Below are 27,248 nucleotides of genomic sequence, written 5' to 3'. Positions count from 1 at the left end.
ACCATGGCCTCACACACTCCAGCCCCGTAGTGGCTCTTGCAAGAGAAAAAGGTGATGTATCTGACACAAATAGCGGTTACTCAGTTGGTTCTCTCTCCTGTGTCTGTGCCAAAGCCCTGCCAGCGCCGCTGGAGCTGGAGGAGACCCAGGGGAAGGAGCGGGACCTCCCAGAGCCAGACAACTCTGAAAGTGATGACAGCCAAATATCTGAGGACTCACTGGCCGAGAAGGGGCCCAGAAACCCACGGGACAGCCCAGGACACAGTTACCTCACCAGCGGCTATGGCCACAGCCAGGCCAGGGCACGAGCCTCTGGGAGGGGCTTCACCACATCCTCAGGCAGTCGACCATTCACCTTGGCTCACAGGAGTGTTTCCCTAGACAGCCTGATCGATGCTGAAGAAGAACCGGGGGACCATTGGCAAGGAAAGCCTTTCTTTGGTTCAACTGATGAGATGCCTGCGGAGACTTTCTGGCGCCTGCAGAGCCCCATTCTGCCTGCAGGGGGCCAGGAGGCAGTATGCAGGCTTGGTTCCATCAGTCACAGAAGAGCCCCAAGGCTAGATGCCATCTTGCCAGCGAGCAGTTCATTTTACCTGGAACCCCAGCCGCAGCAGCCCTGTGAGCAGCCTGAGGTGGCGGTGGCGGGAAGCCCTACAGAACCGGCCACCATGCTTCAAGACGTGCAGCCCTCCAGAGGGAGCCCTCTGGTGTCCATGGATTCCTGGTTCTCCTGTGACTCCAAGATCAATCCCAGCAGCCCCCAACATTCTTTATGTCCAAGTCCCGACATCCAGGAGGTTCAGTGCTGCAGTTGGGAAAGGCCTGGATACTGGCTCAATACAGAAGAACTCAAGTCACCAGGTACAGAAACCATCTTGCCTTTCAGCTCCACACTGCCTCCGGCCAGCACTGAGCTGCCTTGCAGCATTAGAAGTGTGTATACAGACCCTGTTTCTGGGTCTGTGTCCCTCTGCGACCCTTGCAGCCTTCTTCACCCAGGAGCTGAGGGTACCTTTCAAGCCAGTGGGGTCCCTGACACGGCCCAGCAAGGCGTCTCTGAAGCATCCAACTCTAGTGTGTCCAGCTTGTTGGCTGCCTCTGCCAGCTCATTTACTTATGTTGGCAGCGCCTGTGAGAGAGACTGGGCTGCCCTCCAGCAAAAGTACCTCCTTGAACTGTCTCATCCTGTTTTGGAGGCCACGGGAGCCCCCAGGCCAGTTTCCCCCTCCCTTAAGGAAAACTCTGATTTTCCCATTCAAGCTTCCGGCAGGGGAGGAGATACTATATTGCCAGTTGGTCCTGGGGCATCTAGCAGCCCAGATTTCAACAATGTTCCAACCCATCTGTCCAAAATTAGGCGTTTGAGAGCAGAGAAAGAACAGGACAGTCTGAATGTCAAGGTAGAAGGTACTTCAGATTTCTTTACAACTAGTGAGAAAGAGGCAAGTCATAGTGGAACTTACTCAGCAGATGTAGAATCGTTGACTTCTGGACCTACAAATGCACAGGTCTCTGCAGCAGAAAACAAGATGGCGTACCCCGTGACGGCAGTGCAGGGAGTCAAAAAGAGCAGCTTGGAGGAGTCCTCTCAGAGCAGCAAGAAACCTGGACTCATGACGTCCTCTGATGAGTGTTTCATCCTGAAGAAACCTTGTCACCATATTGTCACCATAGCCACCAAAGACCCCCATTGCCCCCGAGGCGGGGCTCCTTTGAGGAAGAAGAGAGCAGGCCCAGAGAGGCAATTAGGTCAGAACAGCCACTGCCCCCCGCAGGAAGAGAAGACAGACTCCCAGGAGAGCTCCATGGAAGCGGGCGGAAGACACAGCAGGCCTTCCTGCCCCTTTCCGTCTGGTCCAGAGCTATACCTTCACTCTGCTCCCTGGAATCCACTTCCATCTTCCCTGCAGCCACCTCCCTTGGAAACATTCTATGTGACCAAAAGCCGAGATGCCCTGACAGAAACTGCCTTGGAAATTCCAGCTTGCAGAGAAGCAAGGGTGCCCTCCCCACCCCTCAGGGAAGCCTGGGGCTTTGGACATGAGCACCAGGTCCTCCAAAGTGTGTATGTGGAGAATAAGTTGCCAGTACAATTACAAAACCAGAATTCCAAGATTGTATCACCTCAGCAGGTCGCAGCCGAGAGGCCAGTTGATTTGAACACCAAGGAAGTTTGCAGAGAAAAAGGAAAATGCTTTGGAAAGGTTAAAGAAACAAGCCATAATTCGGTTTATTTTTTTGTCACGCAGAATGGACATTTTTTCCCATCTACCAGCATAAAAGTATGTAAATTTGAAAATCAAGTTGGAATTTTAAATAGACACAGTCTTACGACGCTTGGGCAGGGAGCAAAGGCTCCTGTACAGTCCCACTACAGTGTCTCCTCAAACAGTTCTGGGTCGGGGAAGCCTCTGCTTGTGAGTGAATCTGAGACGGGTGAGGAAGAAGGGCAGGGGCAGAACACAGTCCTCACACAGGCCCAGGCCTTTGACGCAAAGGGACACTTTCCTTCCAGGGTTAGGTCTGATTTCACCTGTAAAACCATCTATTTAGCCCCTGACAAGGACAAGCCACAGGGTGCCGCTCTTCCTTTAAAGTCTAGATCAGTGCGTTGTGAGGTAAGCAGCCCAGAGACCCTGGCCCTGGGTGAGAGTCCAGCCCATAAGGAGGAACGGAGGAACGAAACTGGCCTTCTTGGAAAAGCACCCCATTCCAGAGACGGCTCAGAAGAGTTTAAGCTTTCACAGACTGAGTCCACATATGAACAATTCCAGTCAGTTACATGCTGTCAGGAAAGAAACCTCAGCAAATGCAAAGTCCCTGGAAAAGTGCTTAAAGCAAATCCCAAAGAACCACCTGGAAAGACATGGGGTGAAAGAGTTAATAATGCTGATGAGATGGCTAGGCTAATTAGGAGTGTGATGCAGCTGGAGAATGGCATCTCAGAAATTGAATCCAAACAGGGTAAGCAGCTGCACGCTTCCCACCCACCAGGAGTCAGCAAGGAATTCATCTTCCAGTACCAACAGGACCAGGAGACGGCTGACAGCGTGCTGAGGACAGGCAGCTTTGGAAACCACCCACCCTTCAAGGATCAGCTGACTTCTCCCAAACGGACAGACAATGTTATCTGTAGGGCTGATGAAGCTGGGGAAGTGGAGGTGAATGGTAGCGCTGATCCCCGGGGACCTGGCAGCAGATTTGTGAGAGGGCACACCTACCTAGCTGTTCTAGACACACCTGCCAAGGACTCTGGTGGTTATTTAGGGGTATGCACAGTTTGCAGAGAATGCACCAATGCCTCTGCTCACCGGAGGATGAAAGCGTCAGCCGGAGCTCTGCCATTGCAGCCCAGGCCCAAGGGGGCTTCTGAGGAGGGCAAGGTGGCGAGTGCAGTGTGCCTCAGACGCCAGCCCCGCAGCTTGGGAAGTCTGGAGGAGCTGGAGACTGGGGACGGTGTTCAAGAAAGCCATCCTGCCAAGTGCATCCATAAGCAAGAGGAGCCCGCAGTTCGAGGCAGAGTGGAAGAAATGGCTGCTCAAAGAGGGAGCCTAGAGGAGAGAAGCACAGTCTCGGCTACTCAGAGACTCCCTGGCCTGTGCCACCATTGTGTGCACACATCATTCAGCCACAAGAGCAGCCTGTTACCAAGCCAGCCGGACTCCCGTATGGCTCCTCGCCAAGACCTGAGTCATACCTTGCCCTTAAATTCAACAAGGCTGCCAAGAAGCGATCTCTCTGCACCTAATACTCTAGGCATTTCTTCTGTTGACTGTGTGTTGGCTCCTACCATGCTGGAAATGCCCACCAGTCCCTTGGCAGCTGGAGTGGAGCAGCAGGACCAGAGTGGGGCGTCTGGACGCCATAGCCTGCAGGGAGGCGGCAGACAGTGCTCCTCTGTGGCGCACTCTGCCCGGCCTGGGTCTGTGCCGTCCGTGGCCATGGGACCTCATGGTCAATCCAGTGCACCAGGGAGCATTCCCCTGGGTGCAGAGGGCAAGAGGTCAGCAAGCACTGGTCCCCAAGACCAGGGAGGGCACCTTAGAAGCAGCTCGATGGGCCCGGGTAGCAGGGTAGGTTCTCCTTCCAGAGCCAAGGCAGCTGAACCAAGAGGACCAGACAGAGCCGGTGCCCTGAATGGGGCCTTTAGCCTGCTTGAGAGGAGGGTTGGCAGCCCCTTGGAAGAAGCAGACAACCAAGGCAGAGAGGTAAGGCAGGAGGCCGAGGACCTCAGTCCTGCTGGTGGGGCTTTCTCAGCGCCTGTGTCCCCACCAGTGGTACCTCAGTCGGAGCCCTCTGCTCAGCCACCCACAAGCCTGGCTGTTTTGGAGGAGACAGGACAGGCAAAGACTCAGGGGAAGCAGCTTTACGACGTGGTGGCTGGGGCCACAGTCCTGCCTTCCAGCAAGACTTTATTAGAGCCTGAATGTTCTTCAAGGGCCCCCGGCAGGCTTCAGTGTCCTCAAATGGGCCAGTCACTGGCCAACAGAACCACAAATGAGGCTGAAGCACGGAATCACATGGCACCTCTCTCCGTTGAACCAGGACACCTATCAGTTGACAAGAGGACAACTGTCCTTCAGGCCATACCCCCCTCTGCAGACAGGTTCCACTCTCTGCCCAGCACTGACACTGACATGGGGCCGCAGTGTCCCTCACGGACTCGCTCCCACACCGACCCTGCTCCAGGTGGGAGCCATTGCACCGGAAAGCCGGGGCGTTTCCTGGGAGCAGGTGAGCAATCTGTGTGTCCCACAAGCTCTTCTGAAATCACAGAGAAAAGCAAAGAAGCAACCAGAGTGTCTCCCTCTGCTGATGCTCTGGGCTCAGATGGTCTTCCTTCTTCAACAGCCTCCAGGGAGGAGGACAGGAGGGTGATGACAGGTGAAGTAGTGGCTGCCTCACTTTCTCAGGCCCCTTTTGAGGATTCTGGACAGATCGCACAGGGGAGAGAGGTGTTGGCTGCAGCCGAGGGCATGCTCCCCAGCCATCAGGAGAGCAGCCCAGCCCACCAAGAACCTGGGACTCTGGACTGCACATGGGGAGGAGGTTCAGATAACTTCCAAGCCGTTGCACAGAGAGGAAGAACAACCTGTTTTGAAAGTCACCTTGTGATCTCTGTTGTTCAGAACTCAGCCAGCCTCTCAGAGCCTAACCAAGACCAGGGCCAATGCCTCGAGGCTTCCACCAGCTTAGAAGAAGGGAGAGCGAGCCCCAAACGGGGTACTCTCCTGCCTGGAGCCCTGAGGGGGCTTGGACCGGAAGCTCCCTCACAGCCACGTGTGAAGCAGGAAGGGAGTGTTGGCTCTGGGCCGGCGGAAGCCTGCAGGGCCAGCATGGAAAGTCCCAGGCCAGCTCTGTTGCCGGATCAGAGCCCCAGGGGAGTCAGAGAGGAGGCCCTGAGCAGATGCCCACGGGAAGACTTGGGTTTTGGTGTCTCCTCATGGAGCCCTGGTGGCAGCAAGACCCTTGGCCTATCCCGGGGCCAGGAAGAGAGTAGCTCTGGTCCTTGCTGGCAGCCGTGCAGCCCTCAACCTGTTGTTTGGGGTGCCCATTCCTCCCCTCCTTCCACCTCACTATGTTACAGAGATGGTGACCTGGGCAGGGGGGCTTCCACGGCCCCTCTACACCCTTACCACCCTTCCAGGGTCCCCTCCAGGCCCTGGGGAATGGAGAGAAGAGAGGGCCGTGGCGGGGAATCTGGTGTGCTGTTGGCTCATGGCCTTGAGCCCAAAGGCATTAATGTAGAGCTGGGGCCAGCAGACAGCAGCACCCCGGAGGCCTCTGCCACTGCGGTCCTGCCTCTGACTGGGGGCTGCAGCTCCCCTGCTGGCCCCAACATGAAGACGAGCCCCCTCAGCCACTCGCTCACTGATGGGAGCTCCAGGTCAGTAGGGGATCCTGAGAAGAAGGCTGCCGAGAAGAAAGTCCGAGCCGAGCTTGAGGCTATCCCTTTCCCCGAGGGCAAGTGCTCTGAGACACCCGGGAGGGTGCAGGACAGCTCTGGGGGGGGCCAGGGTGCGAAGGGCTCTCAACCCAAGCCAGCAGCAGCAGAGGGACCACACACCCTGAATTTAAGTGAATGGTGTGCTGAGAGTGAGCTGCCGGAGGGACTACAACAGGGATGTTTGGGAAATGACATCAGATGCCTTTCAGAAGAGCCGCAACTTCCCCCAGGGTCCAGGGATCATGGTGGCTTGCATCCCCAAGCCAAACTCATAACAGAGTTAAAGTATATCTCCAGATCCCAGGTTGACGGTCTATGGGAGGAGGAAGAGCAACAGAGAGACCAGGCTGCAGGTGGCCGTGAAGACCCTGCGGGGGTCAGGAGTCCCCCACATGCTGATGAAGGTGGCTCGGACAGCTGTCAGACTAGAGGTCCAGACAGAGAGGGCAGGACGGTGGCCAGGTCCCCTGTGTCCAAGACGATCTTGCCCAGCTTCGGTGACTCAGCCACCGTCTCCTTAGGCCAACGCAGAGCACACTGGCCGGCAGCTCAGGGCCCTGGGCAGCCCCCTTCTGGCAGGGAGCAGCCGGCGCCACACCACCGGGGTTCACGTCCTATAATTGCAGTCTTCTCTGGTCGCAGACACTCCAGACCACAGTTCTCTGTGGTTAGCTCTTCCCGGTCTCTTCAGGAGCTGAACCTGAGCGTGGAGCCTCCTTCCCCAACAGAGGAGGATATCGCAGAGCCCAACCGATTGTGGACCTCACACCCCAGGGGCACTTCCTCAGGAAAATCTGTGGTGAGAACGTCTCTGAACGCTGAGGGCTGTGATCAGGAAGCCTTCTCTGACTTGGACAGTATTGCTGCTGATCTCAGGCCCCTGCCACCCTCACCCCCACCTTACTCAGCAACTTCAGGTTTCTTGAGAATGCCAACCCCCAATCTCACATCTGTCCATCCATCTGGTGCTCTAGAACAGGCCCAGTTAGGAAAGCCAGAGAGACAGGGTGGCCAAGCCAGGCCAGAGGAGCGGCACTCCACGGATGTGGGTGGAGGAGCCCTGCTCTTGTGCCCCAGTGACGTCAACCCCTGCCTCCTTCCCTGGCATCCCAAGGGGCCTGCACGCCCTGGCTGGAGGCAGCATGTGTTTGGCAGTGCAGTCAGTGTCTCCCGCCGCCCCACATCGCAGGGCCCAGCACCGCCAAACGTGGCCCAGAGCAGCATGGATAGCCGCCTAGAGGACCAGAGCTCCTTGTTCCGCTCCCACCTCAGCACTTTGGCCAGCGCCCAGAGCCTGTTGAACAAATGCAGCAGCGGTGGAAATGCCCGAGGTTTGCGTGAGGCTTGGGAGGTATTGGGTTCCTTGCCTGCCCTGAGGAACCCCGACATCCTGATCAGCTCTGAAGAATCAGCCCCCTTGAAGGGTCCTGATGAGAGAGCCCAGTTCCGGGGCACCCCTGGTGAAGTGGGTTCTCTGAGGAGGGAGCCCCCTTGGGCTGAGGGCAGCGCTGCAGGTCCAGTGGATGAGATTATGCGGCTGTATCCGCCCGAGGTGGGTGGTCCCATAGCTCAGTCCAGGATGGACACCTTGGAGCAAGGCACACAGACCCTGGGCTGCGGGTCCCACTGGAGCTATTCTGACTTCTCTGCCCAGTCAGATCTGGCCTCCTGGGCCAGCATGCACAACCTGTCTCTGCACCTCTCACAACTCCTGCACAGCACCTCAGAGCTGTTGGGGAGTCTCTCCCAGCCAAGTGTGGCCGAAAAGGAGTGGAATGCCAAGAGGGACACCCCTCATGAGGTGCCCCAGACCCAGATGATGGACGGCTCTACTCAGACTACTGTGGATGAGGGCATCCAGACTGACCTGGCCTCACCACCTCTCCACCTCCAGGCCCCAGAGGCCGACCCTCAGAAGGTCAATGTGATCCTTGAAGGGCTGGGCTCAGATCTTGCTAGCATGTCTCAAGGAAAGGGACGTGTTCCTGGGACACTTCAGAAGAGAGAGGCAGAGGAGACAGTGTGGAAAACAGCAGGGCCCCTAGATCTTCAGGGGGAAGACACTCTTTGCAGGCCCCAGAGCGCCCCTGTACCCTCATTCCACTTCAACTTTCAGAAAGGCCCCTTTGAGCAGAACCTGCCTTCTCTGAGCCCCCAGGCTTCTCCAGATGCCCTCCTGCCTCCCAGCTCCCAGCCAGAGGAACCCACCTGCCTGGCTGTTGGCAGACCCTGCCTCAGCGCATTTTCCTCCCCAGGGCCCTACACCCAGGTTGCGGAGTCTGTTGGGGAACTCAGGGTGCAGAAGGAGCAGGGGTCGGCCAGCACCTTGCTGGTGGACAGGGCCTCCTCCCCGATCCTTACACTTAGTGCCAGCACCCCAGGGTCAGGGATCCCCCTAAGCGCCTTGTCTCTTTCATCTCCCTCAGCTCTTTCCCTTGACAGCCGCCAGAAACTCATGTCCAGCCCAAGCCTTCCCCTTCCTGCCCCCCGGCCTCCAGTGGGTAATTCTTCTCAAACCACTGATGAGGCAGATGGCTCTCGGAGAGCAGGGGCTCCATGTGGAGAAGGCAGAAGTTCCTTAGAAGAGGGCGACTGCAGGCCCTTCCTTGGGGTGAGCTCCCAAGGCAGCCCACAGCAGAGCACAAAGCTCCAGGTCTGTTTTGTGCAGCAGCCCCTGCAGCAGTGTCTGCCCAGGGCCACCGCCGGGGTGCAGAGCAGACTGTCGCCCCCTCCACTGGGTAACAGGAGCCAGAGGCTGGCTGACAGCTTTCTGCCTGAGGACGTGGCCTCAGTAGAGTGTGGCCCACTGAGCAGAAGGGGGCCAGGTGGATGGCAGAGCAGGGCGGAGAAAAGGGGTGAGCACTCAGCATCTCCCGTGGAGCTGCGGCCAGCTCTGGACGTTCCCTCTTCGTGGGGGGGCCTCCAGCGCCACAGCCCCTGCCCTTTCTCTGAGTTGACTGATACCCCAGGGCTCCAGGGTTGCATCTTGGGCCCGCCTGTGGCCTGCCAGCCTGGGGGACTGCTGCCCCCTGGTTCCCAGATGCATACGGCTCCTGAGCCCCAACATCATGGTCTGAGGGATATCCCCATGCATAACAAATTTAGTGACTTGTGTGGGCCTCAGAATAACTCTCCTGGAGGGCCAGGTACCATGGATTCCCTGGGGACCAGATGTGATTGTAGCTCTGGAGAGCAGTCCCAGAGGCTCCCACAAGCCCCTGAGGACCAGAGCCGGGCACCTGAGTGGCCCCAGAAGGAGCAGATCCCCCTGAAAGTTGGGGCCCAGAACCTCTCCCTCAGCACAGAACTCACAGAAGCAAAACTGCACCATGGCTTCGGGGAGGCAGACGCCCTGCTGCAGGTGCTGCAGAGCGGCACGGGGGAGGCGCTCGCTGCTGAGGAGGAGGAGCTATACGCCCGGTAAGGACCGGGTCCTGGGTGGGAGGCCAGAGAAGGCTAACAGCTGGCTGTTCCCCTCTCCCTGGCTCAGCTCTGGGATTTTCTGGGGGTCAGAGATAGATCTTAAGATGGAGAAGGGGCTTCAGGGTCAGCGTCAATGACTCAGTCACGTTCTGTCTCAGGCCAAAACACCCAGCAGAGACCCTCCAGAGGGAGCGGTCTGAGGAACTTCAGAACTCCCGCCGGTCACGAAGCCTCAGCCCCAAGAAACAACTGACCTTTGCCCGGGACTTTGACCTCCCCAGCCGGCGCCGAGAATACCTGCAGCAGCTGAGGAAGGACATTGTGGAGACCACCCGGTAGGTGGACCCACTGCCCTGCGGGGAGCCTGCTCGGTGTGGGGCGAGAGCATGTGGGGAGCGGGGCCTGGACTCTAGTGTCCTGGACACCGGAGGCCACAGCTTTCTATGCGAGGAGTGACCAGGAGTGGGTCCTACGTGCCTGTGGACAGTGGTAGGCAGCTGTGGAGAGAGAGGCAAAAGGAAAAAAGAGGGTGGGAGGGAGCTGTGGAGGGGGTGGAGTGGTTAGAGGGACCATGATGTGCTATGTAAGGCTGCAGGCCTGAGCCTCAGGATGTTTATAAAACCAAGCTTGAAGACCCTGTGGGCAAAGAGAGGATGGGTCTTTCAAGAAGGCGGTGTTGAGCGGGCCTGGGCCATCGCCCACTGACCACGTTAGAAGGCATCTCTCCACCCCTCTGGTTTTCCCCAGGAGCTCAGGGTCAGCATCAAGGTCTTCTCACCCACCCTCTGACATAGAGCTGATGCTACAAGAATACCAGCGGGCCCGTGAGGAGGCCAAAGTGGAGATTGCCCGGGCCCGGGACCAACTGAGGGAGCGGACTGAACAGGAAAAGCTGAGAATTCGCCAGCAGATCATCTCCCAGCTGCTGCAGGTAGGGAGTGAGGCAAGCCTCTGATTTCTGGGTGGGCTTGGGCCTGGGGCAGACCTCAGACTGGATCAGCCATCACCATGCTGCCTCTGAGTCTTGGAACATAGCTTCTGGAGGAAGGTGTCGGGTCCTGGTGCCTGTTCAGAGCTGCTTCGCTCTGTTTACGTGTCATCCTCATCAGACCAGCTCTGGTCCCCGGGTGAGAGTCTGGGAGGAGGCAGCTTGAGAATATAGTTGGGAATGGGACGGGGGCGGCGTGAGGGTGTGAGGCTAAGGCAGGAGGCGCTGGGAGGTGATGGGAGTGTGGTAATGATGCACCCGAAGCTGGCTGACGCTGACCTGTCCTTCCCAGGAGGAGGAAAAACTACACACCTTGGCCACCTCTGGCTCCCGGTGCACCAGCTCCGACGGAAGCCTCTCATCTGGTGTCACCTCTGGCTATAATAGCAGCCCAGCCTTGCCAAGCCAGCTTCAGTCCCCAGACAGTGTGGTGAGCAGGCAAATGCGAGGCATGAACCGGGGGCCAGGACCGGTGATACTTAGGAAGTTTTGTCTCCTAGAGGCCGCTCGCTGCTGACATGAACCCTCATGAGCAATGGCCTTTGTTCTTCCCTGTGGTTTTGTCTCCCTTCCCTGTTCATTCATTCATTTATTCAATAGGTATTTATTTTGTGGGCACTATTTTAGTCACTGGGCAAAATTGTTCTTGTCCTTAAACAGATTATTAGAGGGAAGTAGCTTGTTTTATGATTAATTATTGTTGTAGAAAGTTCCATGAAGAAGGGGTGCAAAGACAGTATGAAACAGAAACCTGACTTAGTCTGAAGGATCAGCAAAGATACTCTGAAGAGACTGTGTTTAAACTGAGACTGGAAAGCTGAGAGGTAGTTAACTCAGTAGAAGTTGGTGTCTGGAATACTTGGGGGGCAGATGAGCTTTCCAGATGGAAGACTCAGCAAATGAGTCTTTAAGGGAAGAATTTTATGGGGAACTACAACCTAGATAGCATATTCAAAAGCAGAGACATTACTTTGCCGACTAAGGTCCATCTAGTCAAGGCTATGGTTTTTCCAATGGTCGTGTATGGATGTGAGAGTTGGACTGTGAAGAAGGCTGAGTACCAAAGAATTGATGCTTTTGAACTGTGGTTTTGGAGAAGACTCTTGAGAGTCCCTTGGACTACAAGGAGATCCAACCAGTCCATTCTGAAGGAGGTCAGCCCTGGGATTTCTTTGGCAGGAATGATGCTAAAGCTGAAACTCCAGTGCTTTGGACACCTCATGCGAAGAGTTGACTCATTGGAAAAGACTTGATGCTGGGAGAGATTGGGGGCAGGAGGAGAAGGGGACGACCCAGGATGAGATGGCTGGATGGCATCACTGACTCGATGGACGCGAGTCTGAGTGAACTCCGGGAGTTGGTGATGGACAGGGAGGCCTGGCGTGCTGCAATTCATGGGGTTGCAAAGAGTCAGACACGACTGAGCGACTGAACTGAACTGAATTGACAAGAAGGTTAGTGTGGCTGGAATGTAAAGAGTGAGATGGAAGAATCACACAAGAAAAGACTAGAAAAGGCAAGGTCATGTAGACTCTATTGAAAATTCTGGCTGCTTTCTAATCCATATGATTATGCTATTTCCCGAAGCTGCTGATGAATTTTTTTAGTGGGGAGAATGACAAACGTGCCAGAGAAGAGGCAAGAAGAGCCCTGGTAGACCCACTCATGACTGTGATAGACAAAGCTGAGAGATGACAGTTGCTTGGTTCAGGGCACTGTCCAAGCGGAGTAGTCGAAGTGCATATGTTAACTAGAGAATCCACAGGCACCAGGGTGGATTGGAAGTTGGAGCCAGGGAATGGGAGGAGTCAGAACCACACACACTTTGGGCTCAAAGGGCTCGTGATGTCCAAGTGACGAGGAGCCTTGGGAGGGACAGGTTTAGAGGGGAAGATCACCATCTTGTTTTGTATTGACTGTGTTGAAAGTACTTGTGAGAAATGCAGGGGAGTAGTTGAAAATCAGGCAGCTGGGATCCCGATCTGGAGCTCAGAGGTGAAATCTGGCTGGGGATATAAAATCTGAAAGCAAAACTTTTATGCCTTTTATAGGCAAAACTTCACATAGTAAAAAAAAAAAAGTACTCAAATAGTAACAAAGGTGCAGAATGCCAAGTGCATCTTTCAGTCTCCTTTCTGCCTCCCGAGGAGCATTCATCCATCCCAGTTTGCTGTATATTTCCAGAGATATCCTGTGCATCTGTTAGGATATGTATATCTTTAAAAAATATGTCTTTTTGTAAAGTTCATGAATGGAAGCATACTGTACCCATTTTCTCTGCACTTTTTCCTTAAAAATATTTTTAAGATATTTTTTCATATCAGTAAATCTGGTGCTTTTTTATTTTTATTTATTTATTTTTTTAATTTTTTAAATTTTAAAATCTTTAATTCTTACATGCGTTCCCAAACATGAACCCCCCTCCCACTTCCCTCCCCACAACATCTCTCTGGGTCATCCCCATGCACCAGCCCCAAGCATGCTGCACCCTGCATCAGACATAGACTGGCGATTCAATTCTTACATGATAGTATACATGTTAGAATGCCATTCTCCCAAATCATCCCACCCTCTCCCTCTCCCTCTGAGTCCAAAAGTCCGTTATACACATCTGTGTCCTTTTTCCTGTCTTGCATACAGGGTCGTCATTGCCATCTTCCTAAATTCCATATATATGTGTTAGTATACTGTATTGGTGTTTTTCTTTCTGGCTTACTTCACTCTGTATAATTGGCTCCAGTTTCATCCATCTCATCAGAACTGATTCAAATGAATTCTTTTTAACGGCTGAGTAATACTCCATCGTGTATATGTACCACAGCTTTCTTATTCATTCATCTGCTGATGGACATCTAGGTTGTTTCCATGTCCTGGCTATTATAAACAGTGCTGTGATGAACATTGGGGTACATGTGTCTCTTTCAATTCTGGTTTCCTTGGTGTGTATGCCCAGCAGTGGGATTGCTGGGTCATAAGGTAGTTCTATTTGCAATTTTTTAAGGAATCTCCACACTGTTCTCCATAGTGGCTGTACTAGTTTGCATTCCCACCAACAGTGTAGGAGGGTTCCCTTTTCTCCACACCCTCTCCAGCATTTATTGCTTGCAGAGTTTTGGATTGCAGCCATTCTGACTGGTGTGAAGTGGTCCCTCATTGTGGTTTTGATTTGCATTTCTCTAATAATGAGTGATGTTGAGCATCTTTTCATGTGTTTGTTAGCCATCCGTATGTCTTCTTTGGAGAAATGTCTATTTAGTTCTTTGGCCCATTTTTTGATTGGGCCGTTTATTTTTCTGGAATTGAGCTGCATAAGTTGCTTGTATATTTTTGAGATTAGTTGTTTGTCAGTTGCTTCGTTTGCTATTATTTTCTCCCATTCAGAAGGCTGTCTTTTCACCTTGCTTATATTTTCCTTTGTTGTGCAGAAGCTTTTAATTTTAATTAGATCCCATTTGTTTATTTTTGCTTTTATTTCCAGAATTCTGGGAGGTGGATCATAGAGGATCCTGCTGTGATTTATGTTGGAGAGTGTTTTGCCTATGTTCTCCTCTAGGAGTTTTATAGTTTCTGATCTTACATTTAGATCTTTAATCCATTTTGAGTTTATTTTTGTGTGCGGTGTTAGAAAGTGATCTAGTTTCATTCTTTTACAAGTGGTTGACCAGTTTTCCCAGCACCACTTGTTAAAGAGATTGTCTTTACTCCATTGTATATTCTTGCCTCCTTTGTCAAAGATAAGGTGTCCATATGTGTGTGGGTTTATCTCTGGGCTTTCTATTTTGTTCCATTGATCTATATGTCTGTCTTTGTGCCAGTACCATACTGTCTTGATGACTGTGGCTTTGTAGTAGAGCCTGAAGTCAGGCAAGTTGATTCCTCCAGTTCCATTCTTCTTTCTCAAGATTGCTTTGGCAATTCGAGGTTTTTTGTATTTCCATACAAATCTTGAAATTATTTGTTCTAGTTCTGTGAAAAATGTGGCTGGTAGCTTGATAGGGATTGCATTGAATTTGTAAATTGCTTTGGGTAGTATACTCATTTTCACTATATTGATTCTTCCGATCCATGAACATGGTATATTTCTCCATCTATTAGTGTCCTCTTTGATTTCTTTCATCAGTGTTTTATAGTTTTCTATATATAGGTCTTTAGTTTCTTTAGGTAGATATATTCCTAAGTATTTTATTCTTTTCGTTGCAGTGGTGAATGGAATTGTTTCCTTAATTTCTTTTTCTACTTTCTCATTATTTGTGTATAGGAATGCAAGGGATTTCTGTGTGTTGATTTTATATCCTGCAACTTTACTATATTCATTGATTAGCTCTAGTAATTTTCTGGTGGAGTCTTTAGGGTTTTCCATGTAGAGGATCATGTCATCTGCAAACAGTGAGAGTTTTACTTCTTCTTTTCCAATTTGGATTCCTTTTATTTCTTTTTCTGCTCTGATTGCTGTGGCCAAAACTTCCAGAACTATGTTGAATAGTAGCGGTGAAAGTGGACACCCTTGTCTTGTTCCTGACTTTAGGGGAAATGCTTTCAATTTTTCACCATTGAGGATAATGTTTGCTGTGGGTTTGTCATATATAGCTTTTATTATGTTGAGGTATGTTCCTTCTATTCCTGCTTTCTGGAGAGTTTTTATCATAAATGGATGTTGAATTTTGTCAAAGGCACAGCTGAATAGTGCCTTTCTCTTTTATTGCATGTTGTTTTGTTTCTGTTTTGTAAATAAGTTCATTTGTACTATCTTTTTAGATTCCACATATAAGTGATACCATAACGATATTTGTCTCTTCTCTGACTTACTTCACTTAGTATGGTAATCTCTAGGTCCATCCATGTTGCTGCAAATGGCTCCATTTCCTTCTTTTTTATGGCTGAGGAATATTCCATTGTATGTATGAACCACATCTTCTTTGTCCATTCATGAGTTGTTGGACATTTAGGTTGCTTCTATGTCTTGGTTATTGTAAACAGTGCTGCAGTGAACACTGGGGTGTGTGTATGTTTTTGAATTATGATTTTCTCCAGATATATGCCCAGGAGTAGAATTGCTAGATCATATGATAATTCTATGTTTAGCTTTTTAAAGAATCTCCAACTGTTCTCCATAGTGATTGTACCAATTTATATTCCCATCAACAGAGAGGGTTCCCTTTTCTTCACACTCTCTCCAGCATTTAGTGGTTTATAACCTTTTTGATGATGGCCATTCTGATTGGTGTGAGGTGATATCACATTGTAGTTTGAGTTGATTCAATAATTAGTGATGTTGAGCATCTTTCCATGTGTTTCTGACCATCTGTTTATCTTCTTTGGAGAAATGTCTGTTTAGGTCTTCTGCCCATTTTTTGATTTTTTTTTTTAATATTGATCTGCATGGGCTGTTTATATATTTTGGAGATTAATCCCAGGTCACTTTGTTTACAAATATTTTCTCCCATTCTGTAGGTTGTCTTTACATTTTGTTTATGGTTTCCTTTGCTGTACCAAAGATTTTTAAGTTTAATTAGTTCTTGTTTATTTTTATTTTCATTACTCTAGGAGGTGTATTCCAAAAGATATTGCTGTCATTTATGTCAGAGTATTCTGCCTATGTTTTCCTCTAAGAGTTTTATAGTATCTAGCCTTAAATTTAGGTCTTTAATCCATTTTTACTTATTTTTGTGTATGGTGTTAGAGAGTGTTCTAATTACATTCTTTTACCTGTAGCTGTCCAGTTTTCCCAGCACCAGTTATTGACGAGTTTATTTTTTCTCTAGTTTATACTCTTGCCTCCTTTGTCATAGATTCATTGACCATAAGTGTGTGGGCTTTCTATCTGGTCCCATGGATCTATAAATCTTTGTGCTAGTACCATACAGTTTGATTACTGTAGCTTTAGTATAATTTGAAGTCAGGAGTCTGATTCCTCCTGCTCCATTTTTCCTTTTCAGGATTGTTTTGGCTATTCAGGGTCTTTTGTGTTTCCATACAAATTTTAAGATTTCTTGTTCTAGTTCTGTAAAAAATGCCATTGATAATTTGATAGGGATTGCACTGAATCTGTAGATTGCCTTAGTTAGTATGGTCATTTTGACAATACTGATTCTTCCAATCGAATAACATGGTATATCTTTTCATCTGTTTGTATCTTCTTCAGTTTCTTTCATCAGCACCTTATAGTTTTCAGAGTATAGGTCTTTTGCCTCCTTAAGTAGGTATATTCCTAGCTATTTTTTTTCTTTTTGCTGTGATAGTAAATGGAATTGTTTCCTTAATTTTTGTTTCTGTTTTCCATTGTTAGTGTGTAGAAATGCAAGAGATTTCTGCATTTTAATTTTATATCCTGCAACCTTACCAAATTCATTTAGCTGTAGTGGCTTTCTGGTAGCAACTTTAGTATTTTCTATGTATAGTAAGTATCATGTCATCTTCAAACAGTGACAGTTTTACTTCTTCTTTCCCAATTTTTCTTTTACTTCTTTTTCAATTTTTCCAACTTCTTTTATTTCTTTTCCTTCTCTGATTGCCATTGCTAGGGCTTCTAAAATTATGTTAAATAAAAGTGGTAAGAGGGCACATCCTTATCTTGTTCCTGGTCTTAGAGGAAATGCTTTCAACTTTTCATCACTGAGTATGATGTTAGCTGTAGGTTTATCCTGTATGGTCTTTATTATGTTATGATAGGTTCCCTCTATGCCCACTTTCTGGAGAGGTTTTTTTTTTTTTTAATCACAAATGGGTGTTGAATTTTGTCAAAAGCTTTTTCTGTACCTGTTGAGATGATCATATGGTTTGTATTCTTCAATTGATTAATGTGGTGTATCACACTGATTGTTTCTGGATATTGAAAAATCTTTGCATCCCTGGGATAAATTCTACTTGATTATGGTATATGATCCTTTAATGATCCTATTGTTAGATTAGTTTTGCTAGTATTTGTTGAGGATTTTTGCATCTGTGTTTATCAGTGTTACTGGCTTGTAATTTTCTCTTTTTGTGATATCTTTGGTTTTGTTTATCAGGGTGATGGTGGCCTCATAGAATGAGGTTGGGAGTGTTCCTTCCTCTGAAAAAATAGCTTCAGAATGATAGATGTGAAGTCTTATCTAGATGTTTGATAGAGTTTGCCTGTGAAGCCATCTGCTCCTGGACTTTTGTTTGTTGGGAGTTTTTAAGTCACAGTTTCAATTTCAGTACTTGTGATTGGTCTGGCTCATATTTTCTGTTTCTTCCTAGTTCAGTCTCGGAAGATTGTTCCATTCTAAGAATTTGTCCATATTATTGGCATATAGTTACTTGTAGTAGTCTCTTATGATCCTTTCTATTTCTGTAATTATAACTTTTTTCATTTCTAACTTTATTGATTTTTTTTCTTGTTTGGCTAAAGGTTTGTCATTTTTGTTTCTCTTTTTCAAAGAACCAGCATTTAGTTTCATTAATCTTTTCTATTGTTTTATTTATTTCTGCTCTGATCTTTGTGATTTCTTTCCTTCTACTAACTTTAGGTTTTGTTTGTTGTTCTTTCTGTAGTCGCTTTAGGTGTAAGATAAGGTTGTTGAGATTTTTCATTTCCTAAGGTGAGATTTTATTGCTATAAACTTCCCTCTTAGAACTGCTTTTTCTGCATCCCAAAGGTTTTGGATCATTTTCATTTGTCTCTAGGTATTTTTTTATTTCCTCTTTAATTTCATCAGGAATCCATTGGTCACTGAATAACATTGTTTAGCCCCCATGTGTTTGTGTTTTTTATAGTTTTTTTTTTTTCTTGTAGTTGATTTCTAATCTCAGTATTATGGTCAAAAAAGGTGCTTGATATGATTTCAGTTTTCTTAAACTTGCAAAGGTTTGCTTTGTGGCCCTGGAGCAGGTTCTGTGTACATTTGAGAAGAATGTGTATTCTGCTGCTTTTGGATGAAATGGTCTATAAATTAAGTTCATCTGGTCTTATATGTCAGTCTTTTATTGATGATTATTCAGCAGTTGTGATTCTGGTGTTTTCAGAGAGGAGGTAAGGTTAAGTCCTTCTGCTCCACCATTTTGTCTTCCCCCCATAATGATTGTTGAATAGAGTAAAATTTAAATTCTCCCTCCTACCACAAGCGTATTCCTGTGCTGCTCTATTATGTAATTTCAAATCACAAACACCACCCTCCCCAAATCACATGTTCACCAACTCTGAAGCTCTGTAGTATATTCCTTCTTGTTTGTTTTTTACATGAAAGTTAGGATTAGCTTGTTTAGCTCAATTATAAAAACTTCTTAGTATTTTAAATGGGACCATATTAGATTTATAAATCAACTTACAGAGAAATCACATCTTATCCTGTGTAATTTCCTAACAAGAATATAGAAGGTTCAGTCCTTTGTATGATTTAAAACTTTCCCTTCATGTGTCTCTAAAATTACATATCAGATTTCTTCTTGCTTTATCTTTTTTATTTCTGTTATAAATAGGTTTTCTCTTCCTGTATGTCTTCTGTCTGGTTGTTTTCTTGTGTTTATGAAAGTTAAGTTGAATGCTGTGTATTAATTTTGTGCCCATACTGTTTTTTGACTGATTCTCTAGATCCACATTTATACAGTAGTCACTAACACAGGTAGCTTAATTTAATTATGTTAAAATTTCAGTTAAGTCACACTAGCCACATTTCACATGGTCAGTAAACACACGTGGTTAGTGCTTACCATACTGTGAAGCCGTGCCCTTGATTTTTTCTTTAAGATATACAGCCACATCCTCTGCCAATAGTGATCATTTGTCCATTTTTTTTCTAATTTTTGAACCACTATTTTCTTCTTTCCTAATTGAATGAACCTAATGTCCCAGCATAAATAAAATAATAGTGATGACAGTAAACATCCTCATCTCTTATTTCAGGCTTCAGTGGGAATGCTTCAGCAATTTCCTTCATTTAAGCTGAATGCTAACATTTGAGCTGAAACAGATGTATTTTGCAATACTAAGGGGGCATTTATGTATTACTATTTTATAGAGTATTTTTATCCAGAAGGTTATTTCAGAGTCTCTAGAGATGAGTGTTTAATTGACCTGGGGGCTAATAATTAATTCATACATTCTTATAATACTTTATATACTTAGGATATCTTCTTTTAATGTACATTCAGAGTCTGTTTGCTAATATTGTATTCAGGATTTTGTGTCAGTATTTATGAATTTTTTTCCTGTAGTTTTTGTTTTTACAATATATTTCAGATTTTGGTATCAATGTTATACTTTTCATAGAAAAAAAAAAAGGTTGAAATTTTCTTTTTCAGTGTTTAGGAATAGTTACAAAGGTAATGGAAATGTTTAATCCTATTGAATTGTCAGCTTAAAGTAATATGATGCCAGGTCTTGGGGACATAGGAACCTTATAAAGTCTTATGACCCAGCAGTGCTTGCAGAGATTATGAGGGAACATGTCTGAAATTATTTCCTAAAGCCTTATTTGAAGTGATAATGAGTTGGAACCCAGTAGCGATGGACGTGAGTCTGAGTGAACCCCAGGAGTTGGTGATGGACAGGGAGGCCTGGTGTGCTGCGATTCATGGGGTCGCAAAGAGTCGGACATGTCTGAGCGACTGAACTGAACTGAGAGAATGCATCAGTGAGAGAATGGATATACAAGATGTGGTCAGTGCACATTTGTAATACTATGTAAAAGTCAGTCAGTTCAGTTGCTCAGTCATGTCTTAACTCTTGGCTGACCCCATGGACTGCAGCACGCCAGGCTTCCCTGTCCATCACCAACTCCCAGAGCTTACTCAAACTCATGTCCATTTGAATCAGTGATATCATCCAACCATCTCATCCTCTGTTGTCCTCTTCTCCTCCCACCTTCAACCTTTCCCAGCATCAGGGTGAAGATGGAGAGAGTACCTCTGTTTACGTCTTCTTGTGTTTAAAGCAGCACAAAGTTAGAACTGATGATAGAGGTAGGATGGTAAAGTGCCTGTTAGATCCAGCAGAAGTCGAGGGTCGTGTCATTGAGGAGCTGCTTGCAGTAAAGGTGGGGTCTGGCTCCAAATTTTCTGATGATGGTAAAGATTGAAGGCAGGAGGAGAAAGACAGAGGATGAGATGGTTGGATGGCATCACCGACTCAATGGACATGAGTTTGAACAAACTCTGGGAGATGGTGAAGGACAGGGAAGCAAGATGTGCTGCAGTCCATGGGGCTGCCAAAGAGTAAGACACAATTTAGTGACTGGACTGGAAATGGTTCCACATTACAACCTTGGGCTTAGCCATTGGGCGTGGGGCTGGGGCTAAAAGTCAAGATTTTCACAGCCCATCACTTTCCCTCCCCATCCCACCTCCCAGTTGGGCTTTGTTTGCTGCTCACACTAAACACAGCTCCAGCCATGGCCTCATTCCAGTTCCTTCAGTGGGCAGAGGGTCCCCCCACCCAATGACCCCTGGTACCTCTCAGGCCCCAGTTTATAACTGATCCCTGTTGGAACTCTTTTACAAGAAACCTTGAACTTGTGACTTGAAGGGCAAGGAAACCCTCCAGGGACTGGTTTTCTATTGCTCTTGCCTTCTTGGGGGCATCCAGCTTCCTGTAATCCCAGTGGGGATGACCTTTTCACTGGAGCCTTTATGTTGAAGACTGTGCAGTTCAGAGGCAGAGATGATTCTGCACTGGCTTTCTGGTGCTCTGCTCTCTCTCTCCCTTGGCTCTGGTCCTGAGCATCTTCTCTTCTGCAGGGGGTGACACAAACTTGCCTGATTCCAGAGACTCCTGGATAGGGGAAGTGCGGGGGCCGCTCTTCAGTGAGGAACAATCAGCTGAATCTGGCCAGCTCTTGCCTGGAAATGCTTAGCCTACAGTGAGTAGTGGGGCAGGTACCTGCCTTGTGGGGGGACTTCAGGGCTGAGGTCTGCTAGATCCTGGGGGCTCGTTGTCCCTCAGGATGCCGGTGTTGCCCCAAGGCCCTGATGCTCAGGAGCCTCCACCTATTCATTGTAGGCCGCAGAGCCGCCTTGGGCAGTTGCTGCTGTTCCCCGTCCAGCCTGTCCAGCTTAGGACCTCCTTCTCCTCCTCATACAAGGATTTGGCCAAGCACATCGTGGACCTCTCTATGGCTGATGTGAGGTTTCCGGCAGCAGACTCTGCCTCGGTGGGGAGGGGAGGAGGGAGAAGGGGAGGAACAGGGCAGACGAGGGCTTCTTTAGGCAGCTCTCTATCTTTACAAAAGGGGCAATTCAGGAAACACTGGCTTGAGGGACTCATCCAAGGGCCTGCTTTGTACCAACTGTGCCCACTAATCTGGGGTGTGGTCACTGTGTCCCCAGGTAATGGCTGCTTGCTCAGATAACCTGAACAACCTCTTCAGCTGGCCGGGCAGCAGCCGGCTGGAAGTAAGTTGCTTTGCACAGTGTCTTATTGTTGCAGCCCTGCCGGCCCTTGTCTTCCTCCTTTGCCTTCTCCACCCTGGCTTCCTTGAGCCCCTCACCTGAACTCTTCTTTTGTGACCCTAGAGCCCAGTTTTTTACCCCATCCTCTTCTTCCCCCACCCTTGGTGTTTCCCCCCAGCCATCAGGGCGAGGAGCAGGAGGTGCAGCTGTACTACAAGATGTTCTCTTTCTAACCCGGCATGGCTTCCCTGGGGGCTGGCGTGGTGTCCCAGCCACTGTCTCATGTGTGGGGCAGCTGTGAGTGACCCCACCTTGTGGGCCCCTGTACCATAAGCCCATCCAGACAGCGAGGCTGCACCAGCGGGTGACCAACAGCATCAACCTGGGTGAGCCCAGGGAACAGAGGCAGCTCTCTTGGGAGGCTGGGTACTCAGGCTTGGTCTAGCGGGGTGTCAGGCTGTAGAATGATGGGGTGTCACAGGACACCTTCTAACTTTCTGCATCCCTGCCCCTCCAGTGTATCTGGTGTGCAATACCACCGTGTGTGCACTGAAGCAGCCACGGGATTTCTGTTGTGTCTGCGTGGAAGCCAGAGAGGTGCCTGCCTTGCTGGTGGTAAAGATGTGGGAGGAACTTGGGCTGGTGTGTTGTGAAAAGCAATCTCTGTGGGCATCCCGTCCTCTGCGGGGGGGAGGAGGGCAAATTGGACATGGTGTGTGTGTGGGGAGCCCTTGAAGGTTGCGTTCCACGGTACTGCCTGCACTGGAGCCTGTCCCTGGTGGAGCCACATTACATAGGCTGAACTCACACTGCTGTGTTTCCAGGGGCAACTGTCTGTCATGGCAGCTCAGTCTGTGTATGATGCATCCATGCCGAGACCCAGCAGGGAGATGGTCCGAGGGGAGATCCTGCCCAGTGCCTGGATCCTGCAGCCCTCACTGTGGAAGGGAAGGAGATCACCAGAGTCATCTACTTAGCCCAGGTGATCCACCTCCTGCAGCTGGTGTCACAGCCAATAGTGATGACAGTTAACATCCTCATCGTCTTATTTCAGGCTTCAGTGGGAATGCTTCAAGCAATTTCCTTCATTTAAGCTGGAATGCTAACATTTGAGCTAAACAGATGTATTTTGCAATACTAAGGGGGCATTTATGTATTACTATTTTATAGAGTATTTTTATCCAGAAGGTTTTTTCAGAGTCTTCTAGAGATGAGTGTTTAATTGACCTGGGGGCCTAATAATTAAGTCATACATTCTTATAATACTTTATATACTTAGGGATATCTTCTTTTAATGTACATTCAGAGTCTGTTTGCTAATACTGTATTCAGGATTTTGTGTCAGTATTTATGAATTTTTTTCCTGTAGTTTTTGTTTTTACAATATATTTCAGATTTTGGTATCAATGTTATACTTTTCATAGAAAAAAAAAAAGGTTGAAATTTTCTTTTTCAGTGTTTAGGAATAGTTACAAAGGTAATGGAAATGTTTAATCCCTATGAATTGTCAGCTTAAAGTAAATATGATGCAGGTCTTGGGACATAGGAACCTTATAAAGTCTTATGACCCAGCAGTGCTTGCAGAGATTATGAGAGGAACAATGTCTTGAAATTATTTTCTAAAGCCTTATTTGAAGTGATAATGAGTTGGAACCAGTAGCAGATGGACGCCTGAGTCTGAGTGAACCCGATGGAGTTGGTGATGACAGGGAGGCCTGGTGTGCTGCGATTCATGAGGTCGCAAAGAGTCGGACATGTCGTGCGCTGAACTGAACTGAGAGAATGCATCAGTGGAGAAGAAATGGATATACAAGATGTGGTCAGTGCACATTTGTAATAGCTATGTAAAAGTCAGTCAGTTCAGATTGCTCAGTCATGTCTTACATCTTCTGGCTGACCCCATGGACTGCAGCACGCAGGCTTCCCTGTCCATCACAACTCCCAGAGGCTTACTCAAACATCATGTCCATTGAATCAGTGATATCACTCCAACCATCTCATCCTCTGTTGTCCTCTTCTCCTCCCACCTTCAACCTTTCCCAGCATCAGAGTAGCAACTTTTAGTATTTTCTATGTATAGTAAGTATCATGTCATCTTCAAACAGTGACAGTTTTACTTCTTCTTTCCGTGACAGTTTTACTTCTTCTTTCCCAATTTTTCTTTTACTTTTTTTCAATTTTCCAACTTCTTTTATTTCTTTTCCTTCTCTGATTGCCATTGCTAGGGCTTCTAAAATTATGTTAAATAAAAGTGGTAGAGGGGCACATCCTTATCTTGTTCCTGGTCTTAGAGGAAATGCTTTTCAACTTTTCATCACTGAGTATGATGTTTAGCTGTAGGTTTATCCTGTATGGTCTTTATTATGTTATGATAGGTTCCCTCTATGCCCACTTTCTGGGAGGTTTTTTTTTTTTTTTAATCACAAATGGGTGTTGAATTTTGTAAAAGCTTTTTCTGTACCTGTTGAGATGATCATATGGTTTGTATTCTTCAATTGATTAATGTGGTGTATCACACTGATTGTTTCTGGATATTGAAAAATCTTTGCATCCCTGGATAAATTCTACTTGATTATGGTATATGATCCTTTAATGATCCTATTGTTAGATTAGTTTTGCTAGTATTTGTTGAGGATTTTTGCATCTGTGTTTATCAGTGTTACTGGCTGGTTGTAATTTCTCTTTTTGTGATATCTTTGGTTTTGTTTATCAGGGTGATGGTGGCCTCATAGAATGAGGTTGGGAGTGTTCCTTCCTCTGAAAAAATAGCTTCAGAATGATAGATGTGAAGTCTTATCTAGATGTTTGATAGAGTTTGCCTGTGAAGCCATCTGCTCCTGGACTTGTTTGTTGGGAGTTTTTAAGTCACAGTTTCAATTTCAGTACTTGTGATTGGTCTGGCTCATATTTTCTGTTTCTTCCTAGTTCAGTCTCGGAAGATTGTTCCATTCTAAGAATTGTCCATATTATTGGCATATAGTTACTTGTAGTAGTCTCTTATGATCCTTTCTATTTCTGTAATTATAACTTTTTTCATTTCTAACTTTATTGATTTTTTTTCTTGTTTGGCTAAAGGTTTGTCATTTTTGTTTCTCTTTTTCAAAGAACCAGCATTTAGTTTCATTAATCTTTTCTATTGTTTTATTTATTTCTGCTCTGATCTTTGTGATTTCTTTCCTTTCTACTAACTTTAGGTTTTGTTTGTTGTTCTTTCTGTAGTCGCTTTAGGTGTAAGATAAGGTTGTTGAGATTTTTCATTTCCTAAGGTGAGATTTTATTGCTATAAACTTCCCTCTTAGAACTGCTTTTTCTGCATCCCAAAGGTTTTGGATCATTTTTCATTTGTCTCTAGGTATTTTTTTATTTCCTCTTTAATTTCATCAGGAATCCATTGGTCACTGAATAACATTGTTTAGCCCCCATGTGTTTGTGTTTTTTTATAGTTTTTTTTTTTCTTGTAGTTGATTTCTAATCTCAGTATTATGGTCAAAAAAGGTGCTTGATATGATTTCAGTTTTCTTAAACTTGCAAAGGTTTGCTTTGTGGCCCTGGAGCAGGTTCTGTGTACATTTGAGAAGAATGTGTATTCTGCTGCTTTTGGATGAAATGGTCTATAAATTAAGTTCATCTGGTCTTATATGTCAGTCTTTTATTTGATGATTATTCAGCAGTTGTGATTCTGGTGTTTTCAGAGAGGAGGTAAGGTTAAGTCCTTCTGCTCCACCATTTTGTCTTCCCCCATAATGATTGTTGAATAGAGTAAAATTTAAATTCTCCCTCCTACCACAAGCGTATTCCTGTGCTGCTCTATTATGTAATTTCAAATCACAAACACCACCCTCCCCAAATCACATGTTCACCAACTCTGAAGCTCTGTAGTATATTCCTTCTTGTTTTGTTTTTTACATGAAAGTTAGGATTAGCTTGTTTAGCTCAATTATAAAAACTTCTTAGTATTTTAAATGGGACCATATTAGATTTATAAATCAACTTACAGAGAAATCACATCTTATCCTGTGTAATTTCCTAACAAGAATATAGAAGGTTCAGTCCTTTGTATGATTTAAAACTTTCCCTTCATGTGTCTCTAAAATTACATATCAGATTTCTTCTTGCTTTATCTTTTTTATTTCTGTTATAAATAGGTTTTCTCTTCCTGTATGTCTTCTGTCTGGTTGTTTTCTTGTGTTTATGAAAGTTAAGTTGAATGCTGTGTATTAATTTTGTGCCCATACTGTTTTTTGACTGATTCTCTAGATCCACATTTTATACAGTAGTCACTAACACAGGTAGCTTAATTTAATTATGTTAAAATTTCAGTTAAGTCACACTAGCCACATTTCACATGGTCAGTAAACACACGTGGTTAGTGCTTACCATACTGTGAAGCCGTGCCCTTGATTTTTTCTTTAAGATATACAGCCACATCCTCTGCCAATAGTGATCATTTGTCCATTTTTTTTCTAATTTTTGAACCACTATTTTCTTCTTTCCTAATTGAATGAACCTAATGTCCCAGCATAAATAAAATAATAGTGATGACAGTAAACATCCTCATCTCTTATTTCAGGCTTCAGTGGGAATGCTTCAGCAATTTCCTTCATTTAAGCTGAATGCTAACATTTGAGCTGAAACAGATGTATTTTGCAATACTAAGGGGGCATTTATGTATTACTATTTTATAGAGTATTTTTATCCAGAAGGTTATTTCAGAGTCTCTAGAGATGAGTGTTTAATTGACCTGGGGGCTAATAATTAATTCATACATTCTTATAATACTTTATATACTTAGGATATCTTCTTTTAATGTACATTCAGAGTCTGTTTGCTAATATTGTATTCAGGATTTTGTGTCAGTATTTATGAATTTTTTTCCTGTAGTTTTTGTTTTTACAATATATTTCAGATTTTGGTATCAATGTTATACTTTTCATAGAAAAAAAAAAAGGTTGAAATTTTCTTTTTCAGTGTTTAGGAATAGTTACAAAGGTAATGGAAATGTTTAATCCTATTGAATTGTCAGCTTAAAGTAATATGATGCCAGGTCTTGGGACATAGGAACCTTATAAAGTCTTATGACCCAGCAGTGCTTGCAGAGATTATGAGGGAACATGTCTGAAATTATTTCCTAAAGCCTTATTTGAAGTGATAATGAGTTGGAACCAGTAGCGATGGACGTGAGTCTGAGTGAACCCCAGATTGGTGATGGACAGGGAGGCCTGGTGTGCTGCGATTCATGGGGTCGCAAGAGTCGGACATGTCTGAGCGACTGAACTGAACTGAGAGAATGCATCAGTGAGAGAATGGATATACAAGATGTGGTCAGTGCACATTTGTAATACTATGTAAAAGTCAGTCAGTTCAGTTGCTCAGTCATGTCTTTCTCTTTGGCTGACCCCATGGACTGCAGCACGCCAGGCTTCCCTGTCCATCACCAACTCCCAGAGCTTACTCAAACTCATGTCCATTGAATCAGTGATATCATCCAACCCTCTTCTCCTCCCACCTTCAACCTTTCCCAGCATCAGGGTGAAGATGGAG

The 27,248-nt window shown here is 46.6% G+C and overlaps 1 protein-coding gene across 6 annotated transcripts in view; it reads left to right on the top strand.

Annotated features, from left to right (window-relative positions):
- Positions 1-27,248, top strand: part of STARD9 (StAR related lipid transfer domain containing 9) — a 123,731-nt gene that overhangs the window by 92,067 nt on the left and 4,416 nt on the right. For 4 of the 6 annotated variants that reach the window (XM_018054387.1, XM_018054386.1, XM_018054385.1 and 1 more), the window contains 4 exons: positions 115-9,370; positions 9,532-9,708; positions 10,121-10,304; positions 10,654-10,791. In XM_018054387.1, coding sequence (XP_017909876.1) covers positions 115-9,370; positions 9,532-9,708; positions 10,121-10,304; positions 10,654-10,791 — 9,755 coding nt within the window. Of the gene's footprint in view, positions 1-114; positions 9,371-9,531; positions 9,709-10,120; positions 10,305-10,653; positions 10,792-27,248 lie in introns of those variants that run through there. The other 2 variants (XM_018054388.1, XM_018054389.1) reach the window with 2 other exon arrangements.

This window comes from Capra hircus, chromosome 10 (assembly GCF_001704415.2).
Source record: "Capra hircus breed San Clemente chromosome 10, ASM170441v1, whole genome shotgun sequence".
Classification (NCBI taxonomy): domain Eukaryota; kingdom Metazoa; phylum Chordata; class Mammalia; order Artiodactyla; family Bovidae; genus Capra; species Capra hircus.
The sequence above is the reverse complement of the archived record's forward strand: the minus strand, read 5'-3'. Positions and strand labels throughout refer to the sequence as shown.